Raw genomic sequence first — 24120 nt, 5'->3', positions numbered from 1 at the left:
AAGTGATGCAACAATATTCACTATTCTTGCATCCGGCCGTCCCTTCTGATTAGCTCCAAGGTGTCGTCGTCGCCGGCGCGAGCAAAACCGCCGGCCGATCCAGTCTCTTGGCGCTCGACGCCAGAGCGCTAGCCTTCAGACCTTCTACGCACGCTGCACCTTCACCACCTGATCACCACCCGCCAACCGGCAAAACCGCGACAATTATTACGGCCGGGCACATACGAAGTATGCTGTGCGAGTGAGCGCCATCCACACTCTTTGAGCAGTTTTGTCACCTGTCCATCCGCGGCACGACGCGAACCCGCGCCTCGCGCTCGGCCATCGAACGAGCCTTCGTCTGGACATATACCATCACCATCGGCCCTAGAAACACCTCGGAACTATAAGACTGGCGTCCACGACTACTTTGAATGCCGCCGATCTGCACTGTAAGGACTCCTTTCCCTCGGTCTGCCGTCCGCGGTGCTCAGCGCACTCGGCCGGCATCTCATCACGAGGCCGCATTCACCGGTCGGACCTTCTATCATCGCGTATTCTATAGCAACACGGTTATCTCTCGCGGGGAAACCGGTCGCGTATATGCTGGCTAGCTGCCTCGAAAATTTCAGCCCGCCGCGACTGCCACAGCCTTAGATACACTGCTGACTGCCTATTCCTGCAGTGGGACCAGTACTCCCTCCAGCCCACATCCACACCCTGGACGATATGTCGATGATGAACGGATATGCCGATGACCACGATGATGACCGCTCCGAAACGTCGCCTCCTCGCGCAGGGAGCGAGAGCCCGCTCTCAGACGTCAATGACCTTCCCACCACGTCCACATCGAGGATGAACGACCAGGCACAGCAGGAAGGCTCAGATGACGATGCGATGCAAGACATGGCTACCTCTGAGGTGGATGATGAAGAGGATGGCGCCGAGGAGCAGGATGCCGATTTCGACGAGGAGACACCGCCGCCGGACGGAGAAAATGGAATGCGACACGACAGCTCTTCATCAGAAGAAGAAGTGAGGTCAGGCAAGCGAAGGGGACCTGTCGATGATGAACAGTACATGAAGCAAAATCCCGAGCTATATGGGCTCCGCCGTAGCGTTTGTCTTCTCCATCACCCATTTCATGAATGCTGCTGACACCGCTTTCCAGGGCCGCGCGCGACCTCAACATCGAGTGGTACGTGCGCACTCACAGGCGCAACTACTCTGACATTTGTACTAATGGGAATAATAGGTCGAGACTAGTGACGATGATGAAGACTCTGACGACGTAAACCCGAGCAGAAGGCGGAAGCGCCAGAAGACCACTGGTACCCGGCCAGGTTCGTTCTTCCTTTCACGGACTCTACATTTCAGTACAAGACTGACCTAGCACAGCGTCGACACGCACAGGCAACAACTCTTCTATCCAGCCTTCCTCTGACGACGATGGATCCGACGAGGACGACGTCTACGGCGGAGCCAAAGGTCGTTCTTTTGCTAGAAAGCACCGCCGGCAGAAGCAAGCCGCCGCTTCTGGTGCAGGGACACCCCAAATTGGTGAAGTGCGCTTCTCCACGCGCCAGGCAGCGAAGGTCACGAACTACAACGAGGAAGAGGACTACGGCTTGAGCGAAGAGGACACCGAGACAGTGACTCCCAGCACATGGGCGGTCGAGCCGACCGGCCCTTCTGTTGACACTGTCCTCAACCACAGACTCATCGAAGGCGCAGGTGAGTGTCACTCCTTTCCGTCTGAAGGTTCGTCTGAGCTAAACTGTGTTTGCAGATGAGGAAAATCCGACGAAGAAAGAGTACGAGTACTATGTAAGTCAAGCCTCTCACCAACACCTACCATGTGTATAGATGTTGATTCATTTACCTTGCAGATCAAATGGCAAGGCCAGAGCCATTATCACGCAACCTGGGAATCTTGGGATACACTAAAGAACTTGAGAGGCATCCGTCGCGTGGAGAACTACTTCCGAAAGGTCATCTTGCTGGAACTTGACATGCTCCACCCGGACACCGCCCTTGAAGACAGGGAGAAATGGAACCTGGATCGTGAGACATACCTGGATTCTTTAAACGAATACATGAAAGTCGAACGTATCATCAGCGCGCAGGATGGTGATGAAGACACAGAATACTACGTCAAGTGGAAAGGTCTTCCGTACGACTTCTGCACCTGGGAGACCGCCGCCTTGGTTAGTGAGCTTGCACAAACCGAGATCGACCGCTACCTCGACAGAACATCGAAGATGCCTCAGACAAATCAGCGCGAAGCAAGTCTGGCGACGCGATCGGACTACAAACCTTTCCGTACGCAACCCGAGTACATTAAGGGCGGTGAGCTTCGCGAATTTCAAATCCACGGTCTCAACTTCCTTGCGCACCACTGGTGCAAGGGTAACAATGTCATCCTTGCTGATGAGATGGGACTGGGCAAGACAGTACAGACTGTCTCTTTCATCGACTGGCTGAAGCACGAACGTGGCCAACAAGGGCCGTTCATCGTAGTCGTGCCTCTCTCCACTATGCCTGCTTGGGCAGATACTTTCGACAACTGGACGCCTGATATCAACTATGTTGTCTACAACGGCAACGAAGAGGCTCGTAAGATCATCCGTGAGTACGAGCTTCTGGTCGACCCACGAAACTACAAGAAGGTCAAGTTCAACGTGCTCCTCACAACATACGAGTATGTCCTTGCCGATGCCGGGTTCTTGTCCCAGCTCAAATGGCAGTTCATGGCCGTCGACGAGGCTCATCGGTTGAAGAACCGTGACTCGCAACTGTACGCGAAGCTCATGGAATTTGGTGCACCGAGCAGGCTGCTCATCACTGGTACTCCCATGCAGAATACCTTGAGCGAGTTGTCTGCGCTGATGGATTTCCTGATGCCTGGCAAAGTCAAGGTTGACGAAGACATCGACTTGACTTCGGAGCACGCCAGCGAGAAGATCGCCGAGCTCACGAACGCGATCTCACCGTATATGATTCGCCGCACCAAGCAGAAAGTCGAAGGCGACCTTCCCCCGAAGACCGAAAAGATCATCCGTGTCGAACTTGCAGACGTTCAGCTGGAATACTACAAGAACATCCTCACTCGTAATTACACAGCACTCAACGCCGGCGGCAAAGGCCACAAAGCATCCCTGCTGAACATCATGATGGAGCTGAAGAAGGCCAGCAACCATGCGTTCATGTTCCCTAATGCCGAAGAGCGTATCCTGGAAGGCACAACAGGCACGCGCGAAGAACAACTGAAAGCTCTCGTCACAAGCAGTGGAAAGATGATGCTTCTAGATCAGCTTTTGACAAAGATGAAGAAGGACGGCCATCGCGTGTTGATCTTCAGTCAAATGGTCAAGATGCTCGATCTGCTTGGCGACTATCTCAACCTGCGCGGCCACCAATTCCAGAGGCTCGACGGCACGATTGCAGCAGGATCGAGAAGAATGGCAATCGACCACTTCAATGCGCCCGACAGCCAAGACTTCTGCTTCTTGCTGTCAACTCGCGCCGGTGGTCTTGGTATCAACTTGATGACTGCCGACACTGTCATCCTGTTCGACTCAGACTGGAATCCGCAAGCCGATCTGCAAGCCATGGCACGTGCTCATCGCATTGGCCAGAAAAAGCCAGTCACGATCTATCGTCTCGTCTCCAAAGACACTGTCGAAGAAGAAGTCTTGGAGCGTGCCAGAAACAAGCTCATGCTTGAGTTCATCACCATCCAGCGAGGCGTGACAGACAAAGACAACACGGAGATGAAGGAGAAGTTGGCTCGTGCCGGCGAGATGGCCGTCGAACCTACTTCCTCTGATGAAATCTCCCGTATCCTCAAGAAGCGTGGCCAGAAGATGTTTGAGCAGACCAACAACCAGCGCAAGCTCGAAGAGCTCGACATTGACGCTGTTCTTGAAAACGCTGAGGAGCACAAGACGGAGCAGCCCGAAGGCATGACGACCGACGGTGGCGAAGAGTTCCTGCGCAGTTTCGAGTACACCGACGTGAAAGTTGACCTTGAATGGGATGAGATCATTCCACAAGCGGAGCTTGAGAAGATCAAAGAGGAAGAGCGCAAGAAGGAAGAGGCGGCCTATCTGGAGAGCGTCATCGAGGCCAACCAGCCTCGCAAGAGGAAGGCTCCTGTCGACGAGGCCCGAGAGCAACGTGCAGCCAAGAAGAGGGCGCGTGACCTCGCTGCCGAAGCTGCTGCAGACGCTGCCTCTGATGACGACGATGATACCGACCGCGGTCGCGATCCGAAACGACCTCTTGGCGAGAAGGAGTGCCGTAATCTCATCAGAGCGTACGAGCGTTTTGGCTCGTTCGAAGAGAAACCCGACGACATCGTCCGCGAAGCCCGCCTGCTCAGCCGCGATATTGGCGTCGTCCGCGATACCCTTCAAGCGGTCATTGATGAGGCCGATAGACTCTTGAAAGAAGAGGCTGATCGATTGACCGAGCTAGAGCGGTCCACTGGCAAGCAAATCACAAAGAAAGAGAGAAAGACCGTACTCTACGACTTCCGTGGGGTCAAGCGCATCAACGCAGAGACCATCAAGGAGCGTCCAGTGGACATGCGCATGATTCGCGAGCTCGTTGCTCAGAGCAAGGATCCGAAAAGCTTCCGCATCCCTGAAGCGTCCAAGCCAGCTTCGTACACATGTGACTGGGGCGCCAAAGAAGATGGCATGCTTACTGTTGGTATCGCGAGACATGGCATGGGCGCTTGGTCTGCTATTCGGGATGATCCTGACCTTGATATGGGCGACAAGATGTTCCTTGAAGAGCATCGAGTTGGACAAAAAGAGGAACGCGAGAAGAGCGACGTCAAGACCACAAAATCCCCTGGTGCGGTGCATCTGGTGCGTCGTGCTGGGTACCTCGTGAGCGTTCTTCGCGACAAGACGAGCGGTGGCTCCAACAGCCAGGCGAGGAGAGCGATGGAGAATCACCACCGCAACAACCGCAAGCATGTTGGAAGCTTCCATGGGCGCTTTGCAACACCCAACGGATCAGCAAGCCCTGCGCCTGGCCACCATCGCAAGGGACATTCCCACGACAGGCACCAGTCCGACATCAGGAATAGCATGGACCGCCGTACGCATTCTCACGGGTCTCCAAATGGTCACCGGCGGATTAGCACTGAAGATCGCGAACGGATCAGGCAGCGTCAAGCTGAACAGCCTCGCCCCGGTCACCAGCGTGTCGCCTCTTCGCCAATGGCTAACGGCCATGGCAAGCCCATGACTGAATCCGAGAAGAAGTTGCAACATCTTCTGGCTCCTGTGTCTGATCACCTCGCCCGCGCCTTCGGTGCTCAGAAGAAGAAGATCCCCGACGACATGACCCGTCTTAAGATCATCAAGGTCAGCCTCGTCGGAATTGGAAATCACGTTACCAACCACCCGAGCGTTAAGGGCAACTCTTCGCTCGAGGACAAGTTGTGGGAATTCGTCTCGGACCGTCACTGGCCTCAGAGCACCAAGGACTCGAAGCGTGTCTCTGGAAAGAAGCTGAGGGACATGTATGTCAAGATCACCGGCAAAGACTCCGCACCGAAGGCCGCTGCTCCAGCCCTGCCTGCGAAGTCAGAGTCAAACGGCAACTCTGATGTCAAGAAGGAGTCTTCTCCCGCCAATGACAAGTCGACCGTGAAGCAGGAGGACAAGATGGATGTAGACTCGAAGTCTCCTGCTTAGGCTTCGCACGCTTTTCGACGACGACCTGAAATAATCTGAACACGCCTTCTTGCACAAAAGCAAATAAGCAAACTATACAAGACGATGATGACATTTTCTGCATGGCGAGCGGAGTATTATGCGCGTGTGCGTGCTAGCTTGAAGGGAAGACAAGCGCAAGCATTTAGTTGGGCAAACAAACCCAGGCATGTGGAAACCAATGTTTTCTGTTTTTGAGTTTTCGATTTGGCGGCATCGCGAACAACGGTCTGGAGTTCTGCCTTTTGTCTGCTGATTTTGTTGTGTTTTTGCTTGACGCTTCATGGCTCAAGTAGCTTTATTTGGGAACGTGCATCTTGCTTGGAAGCCGCGAAGTGTAAAAGGCGAGCAGCTCTGGACAGGTTCGAAGCACGCATGTTACAGCGTGCAGCCGAACGATGTATCAACACCGAAATGCTTTAGTATTCCAAGGCTGTGTCTATCTCATGTTCTCAATTTATGCTTCTTTTTGGTCATTCTTTCATGCGTCGTCGTTCGTCGAGGCCCTCGCTCTTCGAAGGACTGGAAGCTGCTTGTATGTCGCCCCATGCATGCGATCTCTCAAACGTTCGCGGTGCCTAATGCCATCAGTCAGCGTCACCAAACTCATCACTTGCTCAAGTTCAAACACTTACCAAGCAGGCCCTCCCAAGGCTTCAGCACAATCTTGCCCTTCGTAGCCTTCTCGGGCGCGCCAGCGGTATAGTTGCCCGCAACCCACTTCCCCACGCCCGCGTGGTCCGGCAGCTCCCACTCAGCTTCCCGGTCCGAGAAGTTGAGCACCGTCACGAACGCCTCACCCTCGCCCCTGCGTGCGTACGCGAAGATCTGGTCGTGCCCGTCCTCCGGGTCCAGCAGCTCGAAGTCGCCGTACACCAGCGCGTCCTTGTGCTGCTTGCGCTGCTCCAGCCCGCGCTTCCAGAACTGCAGCACGGACAGCGAGTCCTTGTCCGAGTGCGCGCGCTGCGCCGCCGCGTTGACAGTCTTGTAGTCATCGTTAACACGCATCCAGGGCGTCGTCGACGCGTCGCAGAAGCCCGCGTTGGGCGCTTCGGACGTCCACTGCACGGGCGTGCGGGCGTGGTCGCGCGCTTTGCGCTGCATGACGTGTTTGGCGAAGGCGAGCTTTTCTTCGTCGTGCGGGTAGAGGGATTTCATCTGTTGGTGGGTTAGGATATGAGGGTCTGAGGGATCGTTGGGGTTTGGGGGCTTTGCGGACCTTGTTCCAGTAATTGATGGTCTCCACGTCTTTGTACTCGGACGGGTCCCAGTCAGGCGGCATGTTGCGCTGGCCGAGCTCTTCGCCCTGATAGACGTAGATGGTGCCGGAGAGGGTGGTTTGCATGAGGCACAGGAGCTTGGCGCTGAGCTCGCGGTATTCATCTTTGTCGCTGCAGTAGCGAGAGACGGAGCGAGGGTTATCTGTTGGTCGGTTGTCAGATTTGAAGCCTTGGAACAATGCGGCGAAAAGAACATACCGTGGTTCTCGATGAACAAGCTGTTCCAGCCGTCGCGATCGATCATCAAGCTTTGCCACTTGTTGTAGATCTTCTTGATCTCGTTGCTGTTCCAGTTCCTCAGCGTCAGACGGAACCCGCTCTCGTCGTTGTCGATGTCGACCATCTCAAAGATGAAAATCATGTTGAGCTCGCCCCGCTTAGCACCGACGACCTTCAAGATCTCTTCCTCGCTGCGCACGTAAGGCATCTCGCCGACCGTGATGGTGTCGTATTGGCTGAGCACTTCGCGGTTCATCGCCTGCAGCCACTCGTGCAGACGCGGGCCGTTGGCGTAGTACTTGTGACCCGGCTGGTATTTGCTGCCGGGCGAGGAGATGGGGGCATCCGGGTACCCGGGCGTCTTGGAAATGTGGTTGATGACATCCATGCGGAAGCCGCTAGCACCACGCTTCAGCCAAAAGTGCAGAACGTCGTGCACGGCGGCGCGAACTTCAGGGTTCTCCCAGTTCAGGTCGGGTTGCTCCGGAGTGAAGAGGGCGAGGTAGTACTCCTGAGTCTTCTCATCCCAGGTCCAGGCGCTGTGGGCTTCGCCAAGGATCATCGCCCAGTTGTTGGGAGGCTGGCGGTTGCCGTGCTCGTCGTACTTGGGTGGCTGCCAGTGGTACCAGCTGCGCTTGGGGTTGTCTTTGGAAGAACGAGACTGAATGAACCAATCGTGCTGGTCTGAAGTGTGGTTGACGACGAGATCCATCTGTAGCGGTCAGTATAGGCAGCTTGAGTCGACGTCACACTAGTATTGGCGGAGAGTCGAGCAAGGGAAGCTCACCATCAGCTTCATGTCACGCTTCTTCAAGCCAGCAATGAGCTCGTCGACGTCACCCAAAGTGCCATATCTGGGGTCAATGTCTTTGTAGTCAGCCTGTAACCGTTGTTAGCTTCTTATGCAATGTGACGAGCACGGAGAACGCACAATGTCATAGCCCATGTCGACTTGAGGCGACTTGTAGATTGGCGAGAGCCAGACCACGTCGACTACCAACGATTAGAGAGATCCATCGAGCGAATTCAATGATTCTTCTTACCACCGAGGTGTTTGAAGTAATCGAGCTTTGAGATGACACCCTTGATATCGCCCCATCCCGGAAGGCTACCTGAACCGGTGGACTGAAATGATGCCGGATAGACCTAAGGGAGACATTAGGCTCGATTCGAGTGACGATTGCTTTATCGGCAATGGTACCTGGTAGACGACGGCCTCTTTCCACCAACGATGCTTAGCGGAGCCCATTTCGACGATCTCTCCCATACTATCCTGGAGGTATGTCTAGTAACCGTACAATGAGACGAAGTTGTAGAGGTTGAAGAGTAGACGGATAGGCGATACGTTCTTTAAAATAAAGCAATGGCAATGACAAACAGAAAGGCCAGTGGAGATATATGGCCAGGAAGGAGCAAGGTGGTCGCAAGCAATGCACTCCACCGCCGAATCGACTGCCCTCTCCACGTCTACAGCGTCATGCTGCACTCGGATCCACATCCAAAGTCAATCTGCGGTTTCCCCGAGGTACGCGCTTCTGCGATTCTTGCGAGCATTCTTGCGAGATTTTCTCCGTCGTTTACGCATTGACAGGATAATGCAGTGCACGATAGAACTGGCTCCCAACGGTTTGGTGTGGATGCAGAGCCGTGCAGATTTATTCTTTATACATTTGGTTCGTAGGAGTGTCCCGCGTGAGCGTCGGCTGCACAGCGAGCTCCGGGAATGCCTGAGGCTGGCTTCCGGCATACTGCTGAGCGGGATTTGAGCATCACGTGAGTACGCGCAGCTTCTGCCTTGCCGCGTTCGCCACCAACGCGTCGCAGCCGCGGTTTATCTTTCTTGCCGCGACTCGTCTTCTTACATCGCTCGCGAATGTTTTTGTGATACACGCAAAATATCGCAGACGACATCATCGAGTCCAACATGAGTGCCGAAGAAGATCAGCAGTCGCAGTCTGGTTATGAGGATGGCCTCGCTGGCGGACCAGGTGCCCCAACGCCACTGTCTGCCCTTGAGGTATGCCAATTCATTGTCTGATCGTGCAAGCATTTCGCTAAGGCCTTCCCAGGGCGTCGCTGGTCTCTCAAAGCGCGACATCCAGCTATTTGTCGATGCAGGCTACAACACCGTCGAGAGCGTGGCGTATACGTAAGCAATGAAAGTGGTGTGGATTGCAGACGCTTGAGGCTGACTCTTCGCAGGCCAAAGAAGATACTTGAGACCATCAAGGGAGTCTCGGAACAGAAAGCTACCAAAATCCTTGTAGAAGGTAGGTTTCAAAGCCTCAAATTTAAGTACCCTGACTGACGCATTCAGCGTCCAAACTCGTTCCCATGGGATTCACCACAGCCACCGAAATGCATGCTCGACGATCGGAGCTAATCTCGATTACAACTGGATCAAAGCAACTTGACACTCTGCTTGCGGGTGGCATCGAAACCGGCAGCATCACCGAAGTGTTCGGAGAGTTCAGGACAGGCAAGAGTCAAATATGTCATACCCTTGCAGTGACATGCCAATTACCCTTCGACATGGGTGGCGGAGAGGGAAAGTGCCTGTACATCGACACTGAGGGGACCTTCCGACCTGTGCGTCTTCTTTCCGTTGCGAATCGATACGGCTTGTCTGGTGAAGAAGTCCTAGACAACGTTGCATACGCCAGAGCATACAACTCCGACCACCAACTCCAATTGCTCAACCAGGCTGCTCAGATGATGACCGAAACCCGATTTTCTCTTCTTGTCGTCGACAGTGCTACTTCGCTGTATCGAACGGATTTCATGGGCCGTGGCGAGTTGAGCAGCCGACAAACGCACTTGGCCAAGTTTATGCGCACGCTTCAAAGACTCGCCGACGAGTTTGGCATTGCTGTCGTGATCACAAACCAGGTCGTCGCACAAGTCGATGGCGGACCCAGCGCAATGTTCAACCCTGATCCCAAGAAGCCCATTGGCGGAAACATCATTGCTCACGCATCGACGACAAGACTCTCGCTGAAGAAGGGTCGAGGCGAGACTCGAATCTGCAAGATTTACGACTCTCCTTGTTTACCTGAAAGCGATTGCATGTTCGCCATCAACGAGGATGGTATCGGCGATCCCTCACCAAAGGATCTGGAAAAGGATTGAGCATGGCCGACAGTCTGTCACCCGTTTGCGAACGAGACAAGTGATTATTGCAGTTTCTTCTGGGATGCAGGCATGGTTCCACGATGCATGAAAAGGCGAATGAAGTGATGAGCTGGTTGGGAGGCGCATGGTGGTAATAGAGACGCATTTGCTCGTGTGCTTCGCTTTTGTAGCTACCTTTTTGATACCCGATTCAAATATTCCGCAAACCGCTAGATTCCATGCACTTCTGTCGTTCCAGTGCAGGGAGACACCCGCCACAAGAAGGCCCATCCAGCTGTGATTTGAAAGTATGGATGTATATGACGGTCATGTCATCATAACAAGATAATGTCACAAACTCGTTCTGGTAGTGTAGTGAATTTGGATGTAGCACAGCTACAATGCGCGCGCGACCATGTGAAGCGATGATTGGCCCAAGCTCAATCTCAAAACGCGGGAAACGCGAACCTCTGGCAACGTCCAATCTTTTGCGCAACCCATCAACCATTTGCGTCAACGGCCTTACGCTCTTTCCTTAGCTGCCTTCTGCAATAATGGCGAGGCCGGCAACAATACCCACACTATACCAGGAGGTCCAATTGTCGCCAACGCCGGCATCACCCTCCTCAATTCTGACCATCGACACGACCGGCAACAATTCGCAGGCGCTCACACTCCTCGGCGCCGGGCGCAAACGTGGACACGATGAGATCAGCGAACTAAATGAGGAATCATACGCGCGCAAGCATCTCGCTTCAGAAGCGTCTGTGTTCTTCCGCAGCAAGACCCGGTTTCCGCGCAGCTTTCTCTGGCGCGTACTGGACGACCGACGGCTGCTAGAACTGCAATGTGTGGATTTGGTGCATGAGAGGAGCAGCTCGCAGAAGCAGGGGTCCTTGACCTTCCGCATACAGGTGCCTGCGGACATTGTACGGGGAGGCGTGGCTTTTGCGGACCCCGAGGAGACGGATGCGCTAGAGGTCTTTGTTTTGACGACTGCGAATGATTTGTTTACGGTCACGCTGAAGCGAGATCTGTTGACGAGGGATGTGCCGCCAAAAGAGTTTGACCCTGCAACGGTGGTAAAGAAGTACACTCCTAGCTCGCTTGGGTTCCGCTACCCGTTCCGTTTGACTGCCTCGAGCAGCCTGGAAATCCTCATTTCGTTGCACGATGGCTGCTTGCTGCGCTTGGAAAGACAACCGAATGACAGCGCGACACAATGGAGGGAGACCTTATACAGCGAGGGTGGCTGGACTGGAACACTGAAGGGCCTGAACCCGTTAAAAAGGCGACAAGCAGTACGGTATGGCGACCGAGATATTGAGACAAATTCTGCGACAGATCTGAGCAAGAGCCCGGACGGCAAGTACGTGTGGACGATAACGCTGGACCATTATCTCAAAGCATGGAGCACCACCACGGGAAAGGTGGTTCTGCAAATGGATTTGTTGAACGAGAAGCCCGATCGCGACGGAGTGAAACGGCAACCACGATTCGTCATGACGGCCGAGCAGGCGAAGATCCTTCGGATTGTCAGATCGCCGGAACAGCCTGGAGACGGCGCTGTTGCGCGCATGGATGAGGACGGACGGTACACTGTTTGGGTGCATTCGCCTAAAGATCACCAATTCAAGATCTACGAAGTCTCATCTAGTCAGACTGCGAATGGCGAGGAGCACTTGAAGTGTGAAGATTTACAACCGAGAGCTAGGCTCGTCCCGCCGGTCGAGGAGATGCTCAACACCAATATCTGGCATCTGGAGGAGTTCCATGTGCAAACTTCTCCAGATACCAGAGATACACAACTCTGGATCAGGGCACGAAGTGGCGCTCTGTGCAAGACTTTCACTGTCACTTTCGATCTTCTCGAAGAAGACTACGAGGAGTTGACTAAATCATTCCGCAACGGCTGGACCGTTGTGCACACTGGCTCTCTGACTTGCGAACGTCTTCGAGAAGCTGATGACTTTCCTGCACCGCTCGGACTTGGCGCAGAGACTCTGGCCACTCCTACTGAGAGGTGGACATCTTTCCTGTTCTCCCCTGGACGGTTCTCGGCCGCCAGCATCGAGACTGCACTCCACACTTACCGCAAGCGACGCAACCTCGTCAGCCGTGGAGACAAGTCACTGAATGCATTCAGAGCTCCGCTTCAGGAGCGCTTGGTCGCATCAGTGACCAAGAATATCACATTTGCCCGCTCTCCGGACGACCAGCCCAATTACGATCAGTACCAGGCTGACGTCTACGCACAATGGACGGGGTTTTATTCTATCCTGGAGGATCTGCACAAGCGGAGGACGGAATCTGTCAGTTTGTCTTATGACCACGAGCTTGCCTTGCCCTGGTCTGTTTGTACAGACGCTGTAGCCCCCGTTCGAGCGAACGATGACCTAGAGCTCATGTCGATGAACACGGACCTGTTGGAAGGTGACCGACTCCAGGAGATTGCCCCTGAGATCGCGCAAACAATCTACAACCCCAAGGACACCAAGGCCTTTGCTGTGACGGTGCTGATAGCTGCCGCGCACGACTTCCGAAAGTCTCTTTCTGCAGAAGCTCAAGACGTATTCAAGCGTTTGGCCTACCAGGATGCCTTGGTTGTCGATGAAGAAGATGCTTCGGGACTTCAAGGTCTGTACGAGAAATCGGATCTTGGTGCTGAGGTCACAGAGGAAGTGTTCAGCTCCCTCGAGGTGAACGTGACGGAACTCGAAGGTTTGGGCAGCATCGATCGGCAGGTGTTTCAGCAAGTACTCAAGCGCTTGGACGACACGAAGCCCGGCTTAGGCCGCAAGAACAACCTCGAGTCTTGTCTGTACGGGGACAGGTTCAATGTGGCTGTCGCGCAACAAAGCCTACGACAGAATGAGATCATCTTGCTGGATCTCCTTGCCCTCATTTCCTTCATGGCTGGCGACTTGGAGCCTAGCGAGTTGCATCCTGACTTTGCACCGAGGAAGCTGTACGCTGAGATCATCAAGCTTCTCAGACAGACTGCTTTCCGGCTGTGGCTGGCAAATCACACGAGGATGGAACCTCCGCAAGATGAAGGTGCGGAGCCTGTTGAAACGACTCTGCTCGAGAGTTTCTTCGCCGGCGACTGGAAGCGAAATGCGGGCGCCGAGGACGAATCAGAGATGCCTGTCCTCCTTACAAGATGGAGCAAGCGTTGGGCATATGCGGTCGATCTGCACAAAGACCTGAGCGGCGCAAGCTGCCACGTGTTCTCAATGCTACTCCAAAGTGAGTTGTACGACCTGGCCGCGGACTTTGTTAAGTTCATGCCCACGACTCCTTGGTCCACGTACATGCAAGCACGCCTTGATGTGGCCATGGGTGACTACGACACTGCAGCGGCTGGGTTCCAGGAGGCCGCGGAAGGGTTGGCTAAGCCTGAGAAGCTGCCGAAGGGCCTTCCAGACACAGCAGGGCTGCTGAGTGCGGATGAGCAGACTTACTTCCGCGCTGGATTATCCAAGTACTACCAACACGTCACCGCCATTTTCCAGAGGCCTGCTGTCTTCTCCTACGTGGCTGACTTCGCAGCGGAGGCAATGAAGCACGTTCATGGCGCAGCGAGCTTAGATGCCGATCTTGCCAGAATCGATGGCAAGAAGAGCAAGACAGACAGCCCCGCTATGGACCAAATCAACAACACAATGGACGAGATTCGCCTGATCAAGATCAGAGATATGCGCAGCGACATCGCCAGCCAACTCTTCAGCGCTCTCGTCAAGACTGGCCGCTTCCGCGAGTCGTACGACGCTCTTCGTAAATGCAACGGCGACCTCCTGAAGGCGAATTTGAAACTCCTCATCGAGACTTGCATCAAACAAGACTCCGTACCCGCTCTGCTCGAGCTGCCTTTCAGCGAAGAGCACGCTGCCGACGCCGACGCCGTCCTCCTTGCACTCGCCAAGAAGTCTCTCGCATCCACATCCTCGGCCACAAAACCGCACCACCAGCTCCTCTACGCTTTCCGCACCCAGCGCGGTGATTTCCGTGGCGCGGCGGAGATCCTGTACGAGCATCTAGAGCGCCTACGCTACGGTGAGGCGCGCAAGTACCAGGATCCAGAAGACGAGACGGCGCTGCAGGCTTACTTGCTACTCATCAACACACTCGCCTGCTGTGGCGAGGGCGAAGGCTGGCTGCTAGCCGAGCCAATCGAGGGCGTGCACCAGGCTGGACAGAAGAGGAAGCTGGTCACACTGGAAGAAGTCAGGAGGGACTACTCCGCCGAGTTGGATCGCAGGAGCGATATCTTGCAGGGTCGTTTCCCGCTCGTGGGAGGCGACGAGATGGATGTGTTTTGATACGGATGACGGAAGGATTTGACTTGACTTTGTCCATTGGAGAATTGAATTGTTTTGATTAGCGAAATTGCGTTCCTGACGCTTTTGAGTATGAAAGTTTCCTTGACGAGCCTAACCAATGTTTCGATTCATTCCATTCCATATTACAAAGACTTCCCAGCGCTCGCCGCCCGAGTCTTCCTCCGCTTCGGCCCTTTCCCCCTCGCCCTCTCTTCTGAGTCCACCGGCCCTCTCCGCACCAACTGATAACTCTTCTCCAGCTCTTGCTCGACCGACAACCTCACCTCCAGCTGCGCCGCATTCGGCCATACACTCCGTTCGCCCCTCTCAATCCAGTGGTCAACCTCAGCACCCGTCGGATTACGCAGCAGGCGCGCCCAGTCCGCCAGTCGAATCTCCGGGACGAGCGTCAAAGCGGGCCCAGGCACGATCTCATCGAGCAGCAGCCGCTTGATGCCCGGGGACAGCAGGCCCAGGATGTCGAGCTGGCGCAGCCGGTGCTGAAACTCCCAGAGCATGAAGCGCGCAAAGACGGCGAAGACGCTCGTGCGCGAGCGCCGCAGCGACGGGTACAGGAAGGGCGCGATGTACGGCCGCGCCTGGCTGATGATGAAGTGTTCGACGTTGAAGAGCTCGCCGAGCCGCGAGAGCGGGCTTTCTTTGGGCGTCGCGGGCGTGCTGCGGTAGGGTCTTTTGGTCGCCGGGAAGTTCTCGTAGGGCACGATGCGCCCTTCGGAGTCTTTGCACATGAGGCGGATGCGGGTTTTGGACCGGTCCGCGGCGTTGGACACGAGGGCTGCGGACCAGATGAGGATGTGTGGGGCGGTGAGGTAGTTGAGGAGGGTGATGGCGCCCGGACCGGATGGCGAGATGGTGATGTTGAGGATGCGTTGGGTGCGGTTGTAGGCTTCTCCGAAGGTCATCTCGCCTACATTGGCGCGGACCGTCTCTTCCAGCACGTCTGGGTCGAGGATGAAGCCGGACTGAAGGAAGCGACGGACTCGGCGGTGGAACGTCTGCAGCCATATCCAGCCGCTCGAGACGTTCGATTTGGCGGCGGCGCGCTCGGAAGATGCTGCGAATGCGCCCAGGTTGATGCGCTCCCCTTTGAGGCAGTCCAGAAGCTCTGTCTCTGTATGCACGCCAACCCATGCAGCCATAATCGCGCCAGTGGCAGTCCCAGCGATGATGCGCGGCAGCAGTCCGCGCTCGTACATTGCCTTCACGACACCTAGGTGACAGAGACCAAAGATAGAGCCACCCTGTAAGACTAGCACAGTTCGTCCGTATGACATTCGTGCATCGTGCAGTAAATCCATCTTCATCTGTGGCGTGGGTCCACGTTCGACCACGCCCTGTTCGACGAGGTTCGAAGGCCATATGGTGAAGATTCGGATTGCTTCGACCACGAGCGTGTAGTAATCCTCGATTAAAATCTTGGTTCCAGCATTTGCCTTGCTGTATAGCTTAGGGTTGAGAATGCCACCAGGATTACGTTCAAGGCCAGAGCGTAAGAGGTCGTGGATCTGCATAATGTCTCCATTTGCGATAGCTTCTTCCAAGACATATGTACGTTGGGCGATCAGCTCGTAATTATAGTAGTTGTTAGGGTAGTCTGCCTGAGAGGCCCGCCACACGTCGTTACCGAGCAGACGGTCGAGCTCAAGGGCAGCGGCATGCCATTCTTCGAACTGTCGTGACGCATTGAGTGTTTCAATCAGCAGCCGCTTATCGCTCTTTTCCGTGAGCCAATGCCAGAGGCGCTACGGTATGTCAACACATCAATAATACATTCTTTGAGGACTGGACACAATGTCGCGTGCTTACCCGTTGCCAGTACAGGCCGACGTTCCACACCAACCAGACGCACGCTTGGAAGAAGCCCAGCACACCTTGCGCCATGACATTCTCCGACCACCCCATAGATGCCGATGGAGTAGCCGAAGCGGGCCTGTAGCAAGTACGGGCGGTGTAGAAATGTTCTGTGTGATTTTTGTTCTATCGTTGTGTTGTGTGTGCAAGGGATGAAGACTTGAAAGGGATGCACTGGAGCGCCGCCGCGGCTTGCCTCTGCACTTTCACATGTCAGCGCTGGGAAAGCACAGCTGCCCCGCCCCGCCTCTGCAGCCACACAACACCGGGAACATGCTTCGTTCGAACCAAAAGCGGCAGAATATGCAGAGCCAATGATCGAAACTGATTGTCATGATCCTATGATACAAATGAGACCAAGTGTTCTGGAAACCCTCGTGCCACGTGATGCAAAGTCTTTCGACAGCCTGCGAAAGTCATGATGTCCGCACGTGACCATTTCTTGATGATGCGTCAGTCCAATACGATGAGGATATCGTTGGCTATCCGCAAATCTTGTTCGGTGAAAGGCCGGCACGATCTTGTACTTATGTTACGATAATGTGCTAAGAACAGGTTTGGGGCCCTCATCATGATGAAATGACCACGCAGAATAGATTTGTTGGATTGAACCTCAACAGCACTTGCAAATCAGCGCTCTAGTGTTCAGGGCGCACCATGCTCAACCCTCCAAGACAATTGCTTCCTGATTATCATCTGCTCGCTGCCGTGGCTCTCAATACTGTCCGTCTCTGCGATAGCCTCTGTTTTGGTGTGGTTCCCTGTTGCACTGGCAGAAGCGAACGAATTCGCAGTAACCAAGTTCGTCTCTTGAATTTGATTCCCAGACTGTCCTTTGAGGGCATTGCGCTGCAAAGGCTTCAGCGTTGTCATCTTGTAGATATCGTTTGATCCCGTGTATGCTGTCGATGATCCCGCCGGACCGAGAGAGCTGTAGCTCGTATTGAGGTTGTTTATCACTGGCCTCAACACGGGGATGGTGGCAGATATGAGCGAAAAGTGCATCTCAACCTGAGTCCAAACCACAAAGAGTGCTTCTCGAAAAGTAGGGTCGGTCGTGAGGCCGGCTGCATCGTAATTCGCGAATTGGAAAGCGATAGGGATGATCAAGCTGAGCAACGCCATGTCAATAAGAGAACTTGATAGGAGTAGAGGACTGCGGTTCGTAACTCACGCAAGACGGCAGGCAAAAGCTTCCACAACTGTTATTTTGCGACCTCTAGGCATCTGCAGATTCCACACAAGTCGACATGCCAAGGCCACAATAGCAAGTTCTGTGACAACGTCCAAAGCGCTTATGACGGCCCAGCGAAGTCTCTAAAAGCACCTTCAAGTCAATATGTAGATCCTGTGATAGCGGAGCTAAAGCGGGCCGCCTTACGTACCATAGATGTGCATCTCTGGTCGACAAGAAGCCAGGGGGCGGAGATGTTACATTGGAGAGCCAGTGCAAACAACGAAGCTGCTGTCCACATGCCGATGAATCCTACAAGGTATAGGAATCCCAGTTTTTGGCGGGCATTGATAGTCAGTCTTGCCTGGAACAAAACGACGCTGATCTTGCTTGTTCCGAGCGCCAATACGAGGAGAAGAAAGGCTGTATAGAATAGCTTACAACAGGATCAGTCTGTGACGTTAGAAGCAATATGGAGAGAGTTTAGAAAGACCTGTTGAACATCGTTCTGCAAATGGTGTGGAACCAATCGCCATGTTTTCCCGAGCCCAGACGTGCATGCTCTCAGGGTTACTGAAGATTGGACGACGGCGAGTATCTAAGAGATCACCGAGGTGGCTTAGTACAAGATCCATTTCAGGCTGCTCGCCAGAGACACGACAAACAGATAAGGCGTACCGTCGAAATGGTCAGCACAATGTCGTCTGACTCCCAGCGTTTGCGGCCTGCAGTCCAAGAGATAATCGCTCTGAGCAATCCAAAGAGTAAGGAGTAGGTCAAACCCAACGAGGTCGCGATCATGATCCAGGCAGTGTGATCATCGTCAGCCACAATCGCGAATGGCTTGTGGTATCCAGGAAGAAGTTGTGGTTTGTCCATACTCGGCGCTTATTGAAAGTTGAATTGTGCACCGAATTGTGCGGAAAACGGAAAATGTTCTCATGGCAAGGCAGGCTTCAGACGTAGAGGCGGGCACAGGGAACATGACACTCAGAGGGCTCACGAGGCCAATTTCTTGCTCTGTTGTCGTTTTCATTCCTACAAGGAAGCTGGTGCGCTTTGGAGACGCCGCAATATGTCGCGGCGAGCGTTCACTCTTGGAGCCGAAAAGGACCAAATTCATACCTCAGCAGGAGGTGGACCCGGACGTTATTCCATTGGCCTTCTCACTATCTCGCCAAAGCATACAAATTCAAACGACGCGACCATTAATTGCGTGCGGGACACACTTGCAGCGTGGTGCACGACTCGGTCTGACCTGGCGCCTGGGCAAAACAGCCTGCGTTATCGAGGCTGCCGCGAGGGAGTAAGTCATGCCCGGAAGTAGTTGCGATCAGCAGCGCGTGAGATTGGATTGTTGTTCGGTTAAAGTCGAGTTTTTGCTAGATATGCAGGCTGTTGCGACGCCGCATCGCTTGTGAGCCGATGGCCAAGTCGCCTCAATGGCGCATCAGCCTAGTCGTCCTCAACAGCCCGTCGCAACAGGGATGGTATTGAGTGATTTTGCAGGCTCGCATTAGGTGAGGCAAGTTTCTGTGTATTGGACCTATGCGCAACAGCTGAGGAAGTGGGAGAGAAAGTGAGGTCGGTCCATGACAGCAGGTGGGATGTTGGCGACTGAAAGGTCTGGCAAGTTGACCTCCCGACAGGCAACGAACAGGGGTCGGAATTTCTTGAGGGGCTCATCACCTCGGCTTGCCTTTAGCACATCAAACAACCAAAGGGCAGCTCCAATGCATCCAGGCATCTCATTGCCATCCTTGCCAACTCCGAGGGGGTATAGTTGCCCTTCTGCATCTCTCGTTTCACTTTACGGAACACATACCGGCTTGGGCTCTCAGGAGCGGCGCCGATCGCACGTATGGATGGTTGACTGCAGACTCGCGTGGCAAGCATGAGGCATGGCATGCATGAGTTCCGTAGACGAATATTGCGGCGTAAGGAACTAGTATAGAGACCCCGGACCAAGCTACTTGGACTGGACCATCTCCGAGTTGAGAATAGAGAATATGTCCGATCCGCTTTTGCTCTTGGCTTCTTCCCTCCTCTCATCGAGTGTGGCCTGTCTCTGTTTCTGATCTCTCACGCATCTCTTCCAAGTGTCGTTTTTTTGACTTAAGATACCGCCAACGATCGATCTGAACAAGGGTGCACAACCAGCATTCGAGACAATGAATCAGGAAGATCTCAAACGCTTTGAGTACGATGTATCAGTGCCGGCAAAGTATCGCGGAACGACCGCCGACCAGAGAGACATGGCGATGTTAGGAAAGAAGCAAGTTCTGAGAGTGAGTAATTGTGAAGCCTTGTGTGCGGTAAGCTGATTGTGGCTAATCGAATCTGCGCAGCGAAACTTCAAGTTCGTCACGATGTTGGGTTTCGCGAGCACCGTCATGGCAAGTTGGGAGGTGCTTCTGGTACTGTTCAAGTTGACTCTGTTGACTGGAGGCTTCGCGAATTTGTTCTGGGGCTTTTTGGTCAACGTATGCGGTATGCTCTTCGTATATGCAAGTATTGCGGAGCTGGCTTCAATGTAGGATTTCAACATTTGCATAGATGTTAGTCGGTGCAACGACACTGACAATGTTGCAGGTCTCCTACTGCTGGCGGACAGTATCACTGGGTTTCCGAGTTCGCCCCTCAACGCGTTCAGAAGCCCTTGAGCTATCTCGTCGGTAAGTGACGCCTTTGTGCTATTGATGGTGCACGTTTCTTGACGCGGACGATAGGATGGCTCTCAGCAATCGGCTGGCAGGTGTACCTCGCTGGAGTCTGCTTCATGGTCAGCGGTATCATCCAAGCACTGATAGCTCTCAACGACGAATCCTACGTCCCACAGAGATGGCACGCCACGTTGATCACAATCGCCATTATCGCGGCCGCGATCATCTTCAACACCTTCTTGGCCGTCAAGCTGCCACTGATTGAGGGCATCCTCCTTGGCCTTCATATCTGCGGTGTTTTCGCAATTGTCATCCCGCTCTGGGTCATGGGTTCGAGGGCTCCTGCTGAGACGGCTCTACTCACGTACGTCAACCAAGGAGGGTGGGATTCTATGGGCCTCGCAGCGTTGATAGGCATGGTGACGCCGTTAAACGTACTCATCGGCTATGATTGCTCTGTCCACATGTGTAAGTCCATAACTTCCAACACCTATCGGCGATTTCGCTCAGCGCTTAACATACCCTCAAGCCGAGGAAATCTCGGACTCGAGCCTCGTTCTTCCACGCGCGATCATGTGGAGCGTCGCGCCGAACGCTCTCCTCGGCCTCCTAGTAATCATCACCCTTGCCTTCACCTCCGGCGACCTAGAGCGCGTCCTCTCGACGCCCACCGGCGAACCTTTCATCCAAATATTCTACGACGTGACTGGTAGCCGCGCTGCCGCGACCGTAATGGCGTCCATCGTTGTCATCCTGCTTTGCTCCTGCTGCTTCAGCGAAGTCGCCACGTCTAGCAGACAACTGTGGTCGTTCGCGCGCGATCGCGGTTTTCCCGCTTCCTCGTGGCTGTCTGAAGTAAGCTTAAATCACTTCACCTTAAACCAACTTCACCCTCGCCAATCCTGCGCTGCGGCCGCTGACAGAAAGTCTAATAGGTCCAACCCGGCTGGAATATCCCCGTGCGCGCGGTGCTTGTCTCCTTCGTCGTCGTTTCCGCGCTCGCCTGCATCAACATCGGTTCGACGACCGCTCTGCGCTCCATCTCCAGCCTCGGCGCCGTCGCCATCCTCAGCAGCTACGTCGTCGTCATCGGCACGCTGATCTGGCGCCGGCTGTACGGCGCGCCGCTTCCGCCACGGCGTTGGTCGTTGGGCAGGTTCGGCTTGCCGGTGAACATCATCGCCGTGTGCTTCATTCTGCCGATGTGGTTTTTTGCTTTCTGGCCGGTGGCCACGCCCGTTACAGTCGAGAGCATGAACTGGGCGAGTGTGATCTTCTCTGGTGTTTTGGGGATTGCAGCTGTCTACTATGTAGTTAGAGGAAGGTTTGAGTACGATGGGCCTGTGGCATTGGTAAAGAGGGAGGAGTGAGTAGGGGGTGTTGATGAGCCTTCAAGGCATTGCATTGAGTTTTACCGCATAACTTCGTAACTTTGCGCGCCTTTGAGCTCAAGTGCTCCGCGCACGCAAAGGAGATAGATTGGCCATCCCTCCTCTTGTATCCGAACCATTCCACTGATCTACTTCCACCCGACACCCTTATCCTTCATCACCAAGCGTGCGTTCAAAGTGACGATGCTCCTGACGAGATCCCAATTGTCATCCCTGCCGACCCAATCGCAGACGACGATGCCTACGCCGCCATCGCCGTCAAAAGGTTCGCCCGGGGCATTTGCGCCCTTGTCTCCAATTGCGTGCTTCTCGCACAAGAAAGCGGTGCAAGCCGGGTTGAGCCGCATGGCGATGCTTTCGGGCCAGCAGCCCACGTTCCAGAAATTGCTTGCGCTGAGGAAGTTGAGGTAGAAGGGTGGTGCTGGGCTGTTCTTGTCCACCTTGACCGCCGCGGCGCGCTCGAAGTGCTCGTTACAAAGCTGAATCTTCCTATCGATCGTGTCCTTCTCCATGACCTCGCAGAAGTCCTGCACGCAGATGTCGCCTGCGGTGTGGTTCGGGGTGTTATACGCCCAGTCGTTGGCGTTCAAACACCAGCCTTTGCCGTTCCATTCGCCTTTCAGGCGGCCGGAGAGCTCGAAGCGGCGCATGAGCACGATGCGACCGCGCACCTCGCCCAGCTTGGGAATGCGCGGCTCAGTGAACCATTGCTTGGGGTTGGTGTAGTGGTCTTTGAGGATCTCGCCGAGCTGCTTGTCGGTCGACTCGCCGGGGCCTTCACGCTTGACGGACAGGATCATCGTCTCGGAGGGGTTGGCGGCGAGGAACTGCTGGATTTCCTTGACGAGCGGGCGGAACTTTTTGGTGCCAGTGAGGGAGATGGGGAAGGCGCCGTGCACAAGGGTGAGACTTTCGTCACTGTTGTCGTCAGGGTTTGTGGGCTGGACACGGATGTCAAAGAAGCGGACACCCTTCTGCAGCTGCTCGGCAGGCCCGACGGCCTGGCAGCGTACTGAAGGGAGAGCTTTGTAGTGGGTGGGACTGTTGTGAGTGCCGGGAATTGAGAGGGCGGACAGGGGAAGGTCGTCGCTCAGGTGCGACATCCACTTGTGCAGATCTGTGGTCTCGGAGATGGCCAGGAAAGAAGATCCGGGTATGTAGACACCGGAGTAATCGTGTTTGGGGTCGGGAGTGATTGGGACGAGGTCTTTGGATGCGGCGGAAGTGACAGATGTGTCAATTCTCCAACGTCCGCCGCCATCTCCCTCGAATGTCAGGCGCAAAACGTCGTTCGGTCCGCGTTCTGTGGTGCTGATATCCGTCTTCTTTGTGGTAAAAGGCTCGACCCGGATGTCGACCTCCTGCTTTGCGAAACTTTGCGCGTGTTCAGAGAGTGGAGGATCCGCGCGACTGCCGCGGCGCGAAGCTGGAGGGTCTGCGCGGCTGCCACGGCGCGAAGCAGATGGGGAAGTTTTGGGCGATCCCTTGGGCGAGTGGCCTTTACCATTGCTGGATCCATTGCCAACAACACTGCTCAGCATGTTGGTAAGGCTGTTGGTGATGTTTGCGACGCCAGAGGTTATGTTCGCGGTGGCATTGCTGCCAGGTCCCAGGCCAGCATTGGGCGGATAGTCTTTCGCGTTTGGCGCTTCATAGCGCTCGACGAGCTTGAGTGTCAAAGGCTGCGCGGTCAGGTTGCGGAGGATGACGGGGTCTTTCATGGTGGAGGTGGGGAGGGTGGACGGCGTGGGGCTTGGAGAGACGAGAGTGTCAGAGAGAAAGGAAAGGAGGGGCGGCGGAGCTAGCAAGATATAGCAGGCGCGCGCAGCAACTTACGCTATAGCAGGTGGCAGCAGCAGTGGTCGGCGGACATGCAAGCGGGCATGATCATCGTGGGCGCCAGCTCTGGCCGGAGTCGTCCAAGTTCGTTTCCCTTGCAGAGAGGGTCGGTGGAGCGGCTCCTCAGCCAAGCACTCGCCCACTTGGCAGGGCTGCGTGAGGTGGGCGCGAGATCCTGCACACGCGCCGCCTGTCGACAAAGTGGAGCATGCAAGCCTTTGCTGGGCTCGATCATTCGGCCGTCAAGCCCACAGACATCGTCCCTTGGCCAGCAACGCGAATGTCACGGAGTGTTTGGCAAGGTGCTTTGCGCTGCCCTTCATATCGAGCAGCTTCGTCCACGACGTCACAAGCCGGCGCGGCGAGGCTTCGCTGCTGCCCCTCCCCAAACTCACTGCACTGCGCCTCTGCGCGAATAATCTCTCCCCGTGCGCGAATATCATCCTGCCTGCGCGATATTCCCTACCTACCTAGGTACTGCGTGATATTCCCACTCGCCTCAGCTGGCGCCATGCTGCACATCGAATCTCCAAGCCGA

The 24120-nt window shown here is 54.9% G+C and overlaps 8 protein-coding genes across 8 annotated transcripts; 4 read left to right on the top strand and 4 right to left on the bottom strand.

Moving 5' to 3' along the window:
• The first annotated feature begins 158 nt into the window (after positions 1–158).
• Positions 159–6158, top strand: WHR41_05814 (uncharacterized protein). Its single transcript, XM_069374419.1, has 7 exons — positions 159–431; positions 665–1098; positions 1151–1177; positions 1235–1322; positions 1378–1713; positions 1769–1806; positions 1869–6158. The coding sequence occupies exons 2-7, from the start codon at positions 709–711 to the stop codon at positions 5691–5693; spliced, it is 4704 nt and encodes a 1567-aa protein (XP_069228441.1). The 5' UTR covers positions 159–431; positions 665–708; the 3' UTR covers positions 5694–6158.
• Positions 5998–8705, bottom strand: WHR41_05813 (uncharacterized protein). The gene is made up of 8 exons (XM_069374418.1): positions 8412–8705; positions 8254–8356; positions 8142–8203; positions 7998–8090; positions 7190–7922; positions 6931–7133; positions 6347–6869; positions 5998–6289 (listed from the first exon to the last, which is right to left on the bottom strand). Exons 1-8 carry the CDS (start codon positions 8475–8477, stop codon positions 6273–6275), a joined length of 1800 nt encoding a protein of 599 aa, XP_069228384.1. The 5' UTR covers positions 8478–8705; the 3' UTR covers positions 5998–6272.
• Positions 8706–9067: 362 nt separating this feature from the next.
• On the top strand, positions 9068–10551 carry rhp51 (DNA repair protein rhp51). Its single transcript, XM_069374417.1, has 4 exons — positions 9068–9227; positions 9280–9359; positions 9413–9480; positions 9528–10551. Exons 1-4 carry the CDS (start codon positions 9135–9137, stop codon positions 10337–10339), a joined length of 1053 nt encoding a protein of 350 aa, XP_069228436.1. The 5' UTR covers positions 9068–9134; the 3' UTR covers positions 10340–10551.
• A 324-nt stretch (positions 10552–10875) lies between these two features.
• WHR41_05811 (uncharacterized protein) lies at positions 10876–14643 on the top strand (the record flags this gene model as incomplete). The annotated part of the gene is made up of 1 exon (XM_069374416.1): positions 10876–14643. One exon carries the CDS (start codon positions 10876–10878, stop codon positions 14641–14643), a length of 3768 nt encoding a protein of 1255 aa, XP_069228438.1.
• A 143-nt stretch (positions 14644–14786) lies between these two features.
• WHR41_05810 (uncharacterized protein) lies at positions 14787–16688 on the bottom strand (the record flags this gene model as incomplete). The annotated part of the gene is made up of 2 exons (XM_069374415.1): positions 16471–16688; positions 14787–16406 (listed from the first exon to the last, which is right to left on the bottom strand). Exons 1-2 carry the CDS (start codon positions 16564–16566, stop codon positions 14787–14789), a joined length of 1716 nt encoding a protein of 571 aa, XP_069228437.1. The 5' UTR covers positions 16567–16688.
• Positions 16689–17031: 343 nt separating this feature from the next.
• On the bottom strand, positions 17032–18568 carry WHR41_05809 (uncharacterized protein; the record flags this gene model as incomplete). Its single annotated transcript, XM_069374414.1, has 5 exons — positions 17032–17626; positions 17690–17832; positions 17901–18125; positions 18183–18287; positions 18368–18568. 5 exons carry the CDS (start codon positions 18566–18568, stop codon positions 17161–17163), a joined length of 1140 nt encoding a protein of 379 aa, XP_069228347.1. The 3' UTR covers positions 17032–17160.
• A 1292-nt stretch (positions 18569–19860) lies between these two features.
• Positions 19861–21722, top strand: WHR41_05808 (uncharacterized protein; the record flags this gene model as incomplete). The annotated part of the gene is made up of 6 exons (XM_069374413.1): positions 19861–19977; positions 20038–20222; positions 20282–20364; positions 20419–20820; positions 20882–21207; positions 21288–21722. 6 exons carry the CDS (start codon positions 19861–19863, stop codon positions 21720–21722), a joined length of 1548 nt encoding a protein of 515 aa, XP_069228348.1.
• A 149-nt stretch (positions 21723–21871) lies between these two features.
• Positions 21872–23464, bottom strand: WHR41_05807 (uncharacterized protein; the record flags this gene model as incomplete). Its single annotated transcript, XM_069374412.1, has 1 exon — positions 21872–23464. The coding sequence occupies one exon, from the start codon at positions 23462–23464 to the stop codon at positions 21872–21874; it is 1593 nt and encodes a 530-aa protein (XP_069228472.1).
• Positions 23465–24120: the final 656 nt, after the last annotated feature.

This window comes from Cladosporium halotolerans (genome assembly GCF_011745625.1).
Source record: "Cladosporium halotolerans strain TM138-S3 chromosome Unknown Sca20, whole genome shotgun sequence".
NCBI lineage: Eukaryota > Fungi > Ascomycota > Dothideomycetes > Cladosporiales > Cladosporiaceae > Cladosporium > Cladosporium halotolerans.
The sequence above is the reverse complement of the archived record's forward strand: the minus strand, read 5'-3'. Positions and strand labels throughout refer to the sequence as shown.

What these genes read in the sequence shown, in the direction of transcription:
- WHR41_05814 (XM_069374419.1), top strand. Translation starts at nt 709, where the DNA reads ATGTCGATGATGAACGGATATGCCGATGACCACGATGATGACCGCTCC. An exon ending in CAGACTCATCGAAGGCGCAG is followed by an intron (nt 1,714 to 1,768) that starts GTGAGTGTCACT and finishes CTGTGTTTGCAG; the next exon opens with ATGAGGAAAATCCGACGAAG. An exon ending in AGAAAGAGTACGAGTACTAT is followed by an intron (nt 1,807 to 1,868) that starts GTAAGTCAAGCC and finishes TTTACCTTGCAG; the next exon opens with ATCAAATGGCAAGGCCAGAG.
- WHR41_05813 (XM_069374418.1), bottom strand. Translation starts at nt 8,477, where the DNA reads ATGGGAGAGATCGTCGAAATGGGCTCCGCTAAGCATCGTTGGTGGAAA. An exon ending in AAGAGGCCGTCGTCTACCAG is followed by an intron (nt 8,357 to 8,411) that starts GTACCATTGCCG and finishes TGTCTCCCTTAG; the next exon opens with GTCTATCCGGCATCATTTCA. An exon ending in CCATCAATTACTGGAACAAG is followed by an intron (nt 6,870 to 6,930) that starts GTCCGCAAAGCC and finishes ACCCACCAACAG; the next exon opens with ATGAAATCCCTCTACCCGCA.
- rhp51 (XM_069374417.1), top strand. Translation starts at nt 9,135, where the DNA reads ATGAGTGCCGAAGAAGATCAGCAGTCGCAGTCTGGTTATGAGGATGGC. An exon ending in GTCGAGAGCGTGGCGTATAC is followed by an intron (nt 9,360 to 9,412) that starts GTAAGCAATGAA and finishes GACTCTTCGCAG; the next exon opens with GCCAAAGAAGATACTTGAGA. An exon ending in TACCAAAATCCTTGTAGAAG is followed by an intron (nt 9,481 to 9,527) that starts GTAGGTTTCAAA and finishes TGACGCATTCAG; the next exon opens with CGTCCAAACTCGTTCCCATG.